Here is a 7,744-nt window from a genome sequence, read left to right as displayed (position 1 = left end):
TGGAGTTTGGCTTTGGTTGGAACTTGGGTTGGAAGACATGGTGAGTCACGTGCCTGTATTGCCTCTTAGTGGACTGACTTGGGCCTGAAATGGTGGCCCAAACCCAATTAGGTTTTAGTGAAGAGTTGGGTGCACTTGAAAACAAATGTGTCCAATGATTTTGGGCTTAAGCAGTTTTAAAATAGGTATTTTATATTTGAGTTTTTAGAAAATAGTTTTTAAAAATCTTGTAGATCAAACAATATTTTGTACTATTTTTTTACATTTTTAGTTATATGAAAATAGAATATCCTTTTTAGAATGCTGAACCAAACAAATACTTTGTAATTAAGTGTTTTGTGATAAAATAAAAGGTTCAGTTTTACTTACTAATATCCTCAATGAAAATATGTTTGAAGTATTTATTAAACCGGAAAAATTTACCCTTAAAATAAATAAAATATTACAAAGAAGTACTAAAAATTTCATTATTTTATTTTCAGTTTTATAACATGCATTTTATCATAATATATTGCTTATGAAGAATATATGAGATGTTTTCGACACCGATAAATTATTAGATGATTCCGGCCTATTTGACATGTGGTGGACTAATCCACTGAAAACTCATGTTGAGATTTATTTATAATATATTATTAATACTTGATTCAGGCCTATTTGACATGTGGAGTAATATTTTATCAATTTGAGAGTATGGATTTATCTAATCCACCAAGTCTCAATGGATTAACAGAATTAAGTAAAATTTTTGTATAATTTTAAAAATTTTAATTATTTGAAAACATAAAAATAATAAATAAAAAAATGCTAATTTTGGGGACTCCTATAAATCATTCATTACTATGGGATTCTTGTAATTAAATTATATAAAGATTTTTTTTTTTTTTTAATTTGATAGACTTCTAGTCTTGGTCTATGTCAACCAATGAGAGGTTTGGAATGAGTACACCCACTTTTCAAAATCGTTACACAAATAAAAATCTTTTATCAAACTCATCCAGCATTGGTCGAGACTCCTCAATTTACATATTTTTTAAATAAAACAATTCAAGTTTAAACAAATTTAAGTTAATATAAAATTAAAATTAACTTTAATAATCATAATAACGAATATGTTGCTAATAATAATCATAAAATTATGATAAGAAATGAAAAAAGCTAAACTATAACTAATAATAGAATATTCATTAATTTATATATTTATTACCAATTAGAGGTTGGGCTAACATGAGCAACTGATTCTGGGCCAAAAATTTTATGCTGTGTTTGGTGTGCAAGAATGGAATGGAATGCAAGTGGGAATGGAATGAGAATGGGAAAGGAATGAAATGGTCATTCTCATTCTATTATTTAGTTGTAAATATGAAATGTGTAGGAATGAAATGATAATAACCATTCTAGTGTTTGGTTGGACCAATTTTAAATTTAGAATGAAATAAATTTCAAATTGAATTATCCAAAATATCCCTGTTAGTAATAAATAAATAAAATTAACAAAATGATATTTTTCTATAATTTTTTAAAAATAAATGGTGGTAGTGGTGGTGGTGGTGGTGGAGGTGGAAAGCGGTAGTAGTGTAGGTAGAGGTGTTAGAAGGCGGCGGTAATGGTGGAAGGCAGTGGCAATGGTGCAAGGCGGCAGTGTTGGTGAAAGGCAGCATTGGTGGAAGGTGGTGGTAATGGAAGGAGATAGCGGTGTAGGTGGCGGTGGTGGAAGCCAATGGAGGTGACTGTGGTGGTGGTGGAAGGTAGTAGAGGTGTGGTAATGAAAGATGGTGGCGGTGGTGGTAATGGAAGGTGGTGGTAGAAGGTGGTGGAAGGAGATGATGGTGGCGGCGGTGGTGGAAAAAGGAAGCGGCGGCGGTGGTGGAAGAAGGTGGCGGCGGTAGTGAAAGGTGGAAGCGGCAATGGTGGTGGAAGGCGGCAGCAATGGTGGTGGTAGTGGAAGGCGATTGCTGTGGTGGAAGGTGGTGAAAGGCGGTGGCAGTGGTGAAAGGAGGTGGTGGAAGGCGATGGCAGTGGTAAAAGGTGGTGGTTGTGGTGAAAGGTGGTAGCAAAAGGCGGCGACAATGGTGTAAGACGGTGGCGGTGGTGAAAGGCAGTGGTGATAGGAGGAGGTGGTTGTGGTGAAAGGCGGTGGCGGTGGCGGAAGATGGTGAAAGGTGATGGTGGTAGAAGGTGGTGGCGGTGGAAGGCGGTAGTGGTAGTGGCGGTAGCTGTAACACCCCCACATTTTCCACGCATAAGTTGATCAGGCTTATACACGAAAAACGAGGGATATCAAAAACAATTGGCAATATACAAGCATGGAATACAAAATGATGGAAATAAAAGAATTTAGGCAGGAAAGAAACATTAAATAATACAACATCCATCCATCCTTTATTTAATACAGTACTTCATTACAACTTGGAAATCCTACGTCAGGGATCCCTAAATATAACCCTGAGAGTTCAACGTCAAAAGTAAATAAAAACTGAAACTGAAGTATTACATAAAACTTCTACCCTGAACTGGATCGTAAGAGTAGATGAGTTCGGATGGTGGTCCCACACTGCTAACCTCAGCCTTGAAACGAATACTGACCGTATCTTGAAATAACAACAATGGTGGGTCAACCCCACGAGCAAGTCCTCTCTACTATGACCCAAATCAGAGAATCAAATAAATTAATCATTAGGAATCGGTTGAGTACTATAGTTGTATACATCCTAAGGGAACTATCCCATGTATAACATGACCTCAACCAGAATAGACGGTGATCACTTAGACTCACACTAGGTGGTCAAGTGTCGCCTTTCCCTACCCGGGAAATCAGCTATTATACACGGTGCACGATACTGATATCACAGACTATAACGAACTACACAGTGATAATACCTCTCAAAGTACTGATGAATATACTGAGCATACAAATTAGGCAACACATGCCAATAATATTACTAAATAGACTGAGCATGTCCATTAGGCAACACATGCCAATAATATTAAACCACATACCCCGACAGCCACACATCTGTCTATAGCAACGAATGCATAAGGTATAAATGAGTCTAAACTTATTAGTCAGCTCACATGGTTCTATATGGCAACACATCCATACAATATAAATGCGACATAATAAACAGTCCATTTATTCCCTGAAATGCACACAGCATAATAATCATGGTTTATATATCAATTAACAGTATAAACATCCTATAAGATATCATGGATAATTTATCTGACTAAAACCATGGCCTTATTTAATTTAACAGTAATGTTTGATACCATTTAATACGATAATAACACTATTTATATTTAACAATGTCGTTAAATAAATCACATTAGTATCCGTACTGTGAACGAGCCAATAATTGCTTCGAAAAGATTAATCGGTCATAAGAATAAGTAACGGGTGTTAAAATAATAATTTCGTGGCCCGTTAAACCCGTAAATACCAACACAGTACCTAAAAATCCAAGTTTAAGGTTCTGGAATTTACAAAACAGGCCCTAGGGGTATTCTGGTAATTTCCAGCAGCTGTAGGGACCCCACACGCGCCCTCACGCGCCTCCCAGAGCCTCCCCACGCGCAGCCCAACCTTCCCCACTCTCCCACGCGCCTCCACGCGCGTCTGGCATCAGCCACGCGCGCGCACGCGCTACCACGCGCGTCTGGAGCGTTCCACGCGTGCACTAAGGGTACCTTGCTGACGCGGCGTGTGCTGGTTGGTCGGTTGTACCGTTTCTATGTGGGCGCACTACACTGGATTGATCCACCTACCTTCCCTCCATCCTACGCTCACGGATCCGGGTGTATCGCGGTAACATGGACCGCGGTGCACCGGATCAATCGCTGCTGATTAATGGTCCAGATGCGCGCGTATACCCTCCCATGGTGCGCCGCATCACACCGGATCACTCCGGTCATCTCCCCCATTGCCGGCGACCGGAAAACTCGCCGGAAGGTCGCCGGAAATTGCAGAAAAGCCCCGGAAAAATCTAGAAAATTCTAGAAAAATCCCTAAAGCTTTATTTAATTATTTTCAGCTATATTTTAATTACATAGGCTAAATAAATAAATAACTAACCTCTTTAATAATTAAAACACATTATTTTAATAAACTAAAAATAATTTATTGAAACTCCTAGCATGGTTTCTAGTCTCTAAAAACCCGAAATAAATTAAATGAATAATTTATGGATTCAAAGGGGAAAAGTAGATAATAACTTGCCTTTTTGGATTTAAAATAAATCCGCCGGTCTGCGCGTAGTCGGGTAAAATCGCCTACACCGGTCCAAGCTTCTTTCTCTTTCTCTTTTCCTTTCACTCTTATAAAATAGCTCACTAGAATTTATACTTTGCTTCTAACTCCCTTTCTTTTCTTCTAAGGTAAGCTAGTTAATTTATATACAAAATATATAATATAAATATTACAAATATCTATTTTTTTTCATCTACTAACCATCTTCCCAACCATATGGCTTCAATTCCACCCATAACCATTGATGCAATCCTATCCTAATCTCTAATTTCATCATGACATTGGTTTAATACTATTATTATTATTATGACTATTATTATTATTATTACTAATATTATTATTAATAAACTTTTATAATAATTATTATTATATTATTATAATTATTATTATTATTATTAAACTAATATAATTATTATTATTACAAAATAATACATTATATCATCATAATACTATATAACACAAATATAATACTTTTAATTAACTAATAATGCTTAATTAAACATAATCAACAAATAAAATTAATTATAAGAATACATGCACAATTAAATGAATAAATTTACTATTTTAACATACACAATTAATTTACATGCACCATTAAATGAACTTAATATAACAATGCAGTATGCACAATAATAAGTAAAGGAAAATACACATAATTGAATTTAAATAAAGTAAACTCTTTAATTAATTACGGGGTATTACAGTAGCGGTGGCGGCGGCGGCGGCGATGGTTGTGGCAAAGGAAGGCAGTGTCAGTGGTGAAAGGTGATGGCGGTAATGAAAAGCAGTGGGTGGTGGTGAAAGTTGGTGGCGGTGATAGTGGTAGTGGTGGTGATGAAAGGTGGAGGTGGTTGTGGTGGAAGATGGTGATGATTTTTGGACTTAGAACATTAGGGTTTTTTGGAAAGTTTATTTTTTAAAAAATTTACATGGGAATGGAATGGAATGATCATTCAATATGTTTAGTTATGGAATGAATTTTCATTCTCTGGAAAGGATTTCATTCCAATGGAATGGTCATTCCCACTTTAAATTGCGTACCAAACAAATGAATGGTTGGAATAGGCGTTCCATTACATTCCTGCACACCAAACGCATCATTACAGGAATGGATAAGGTATTTGAGACCGTGGGATTAGAATGTATTTAAATTTTAAATCCCAAAATTATTTTGGATAGAGTTTGGGCAAATGTTTTAGTAAATCAAAGAATTTCAAAAATTCAAAATATAAGAATAGTTTTATAATTCTAATATTTTAAATTAGATTATTTATAGCATCATAAATCATGAATCATCATATATTCATATGTGATCATATTATTACTGTAAAATCATATTACATATACTTTGGTTAATTTTTGTCACATATTTGGACGTTTAGACAGGTAAACATAATATTTTATTTTCTTTTAATATTTATTTGATTTAGAATGACCGAAAAACTCAAAAAAATTATAAAACTCGTACAATATGAGGCGAGCTAAGATGCAATAGATTTATAAGAACTTGAATTTGGCTCGGACTAAGTTGCTAGGACCTTGAGTTTGACAAAGTTTTTAGGACTTGAGTTTGACATGGGCTAACCATTGACCCGCCTAATATCACCCCTATTTGCAATTAGTTAAATTGGCATTTTAAATTACTCAAGTTAGAACAAAATATAGTGAGTGTTCGGGGGGTAGAAAAAAGAAAAATGAAAAAATAAATAAATAAAAACATAGAAAAAAAATTACTGTGACTGGTGCTTCGAGATAAACTTGTCTTGTCAGCGTATAGCATAAACTATAAACAAGATAATCATCTAAATGGAATAATATCTCCTGATAGGAGTGGACTAATTTAATTTAGGCCCACTGCCTCCAAAACCGCAAGCCCATACCACAAACCGCCCACAGAACCCAGCCACCGACACACAGCCATAACTATATACTAGTCTATTAGATACAATATATATACATACACATGTATATCGCTTCAATAGTTATCTCAAAAGCCAAAAAGTGTATTACACAGCAAATATTTTTCAGGTGATTCCAACCGTTCGATCGAGCATATTTCCGGCAGATGGCTGACGTGGAAGCAAGAGAGCGCATGATCTTAGTGGCCGTCGATGGAGGCGAAGAGAGCATGTACGCGCTCTCATGGTGCCTCAAGAACGTAGTTTACGAAAATTCCAAAGATACCCTCATCCTCCTCTACGCTAAATCACCTCGAGCTGTGTACCCAGCTCTAGACGGAACAGGTAGGAGAGAACGCGCCGAAGGTAATTTTTAGCTTACTTCAAGGGCGTCTTCGTAATCAAAAGTTTCAGTGATGTTTTGGTAATTTCATTTGGTTCTCAGGGTATTTGTTTTCGTCTGAGATACTGGCGAGCATGGACAAGTACAACAACGATGTGGGCAATTGCGTGATAGAGAAAGCGAAGAGGCTTTGCAAGGAGGTGAAAGATGTGAGTTGATTTTGTGTGTTGATGGAGGTTAAGATGGTCATATAAAATGTTTTGGTTATACTAATATGTGACGCTGGTGTAGGTTAAGGTGGAGGCTAAGGTAGAGCTCGGAGATCCGAGGGATGTGATTTGTCAGATGGCGGAGAAGTTGGGTGTTGATATGGTTGTCATGGGAAGCCACGGTTATGGTCTGATCAAGAGGTGGGGTCCAAATAATTTTCTGACCTTGACTCCCCATAAAGATCGCTTTTGACACGTCACTGGTCTAACTAAATAAAGTCTTTCTATTTTGGTTTTATCTTTAATTTAATTATGGGATTTATTTTTTATATGACAGGACATTTTTGGGGAGTGTAAGCAATCACTGTGCACAGAACGTGAAGTGTCCTGTTTTGATTGTGAAGAAGCCAAAGTCAGTTGGTGGTGATAAATAATTTTGTAACATTTTGACTTCTAGTTATTGGCTTGTGGTGTTGTGGAGATATTGTTGTAAGCTGGTCAATGTTCATCTTTTGGCCTCTTTCTTACGTTATTGGTGGTGGCTTTGATCAATACATGTATATACAATGCAACAGTGTGTGATGTAAATGACATAAGTGGACTCATTTTCAGTTTTGGATTAACCTAATGTTGGATAATTTCACTCACACCCTTCTCAAGATTGGGGCAAATATTACACTTAAATATATTTTGAAAATAACTATCATTTAAATTATAAACGTTTATTTTGTTTTTCACTCACACTTTAAAAATTAATAAATAGGTATGTCAGATTAATTTTTACATGTAAAAAAATATTTTTACCCTTTGACTTTGAATTGAACTATTAAATTATTTATTTAATTATTCAAATGACACGTTTATTCTCATTTGACTTTAATTTTGACTAACTAAATTATTTCTGAAGCCTTAAAATTTTATAAATTATATTATATATACAGACATATATATACTTTTATGCACACACATATATATATATATTTTTATACACACACATATATATAGTATATACACAAGCACAACACCACCAGCAACACCGACGAGGATG

At 35.6% G+C, this 7,744-nt stretch overlaps 1 protein-coding gene across 4 annotated transcripts; it reads left to right on the top strand.

The window, feature by feature from the left end:
- Positions 1 to 6,102: 6,102 nt before the first annotated feature.
- On the top strand, positions 6,103 to 7,319 carry LOC132299607 (universal stress protein A-like protein). Of its 4 annotated transcripts, none has more exons than XM_059796333.1 (4): positions 6,103 to 6,510; positions 6,590 to 6,687; positions 6,779 to 6,897; positions 7,034 to 7,319. In XM_059796333.1, the coding sequence occupies exons 1-4, from the start codon at positions 6,312 to 6,314 to the stop codon at positions 7,128 to 7,130; spliced, it is 513 nt and encodes a 170-aa protein (XP_059652316.1). In that variant the 5' UTR covers positions 6,103 to 6,311; the 3' UTR covers positions 7,131 to 7,319. The 4 variants fall into 4 exon arrangements, with proteins under 4 accessions (XP_059652316.1, XP_059652319.1, XP_059652315.1 ...); XM_059796336.1 differs by having other exon boundaries at positions 6,107 to 6,489; XM_059796332.1 differs by having other exon boundaries at positions 6,108 to 6,510; positions 6,590 to 6,696.
- The last annotated feature ends 425 nt before the right edge of the window (positions 7,320 to 7,744 follow it).

Source organism: Cornus florida, unplaced genomic scaffold (assembly GCF_030987335.1).
Source record: "Cornus florida cultivar Cherokee Brave unplaced genomic scaffold, ASM3098733v1 CherokeeBrave_3.0.0_Hap2_Chr03, whole genome shotgun sequence".
Lineage (NCBI taxonomy): Eukaryota > Viridiplantae > Streptophyta > Magnoliopsida > Cornales > Cornaceae > Cornus > Cornus florida.
Note: the sequence above shows the minus strand (reverse complement) of the source record. Positions and strands in the feature narration are given on the sequence as shown.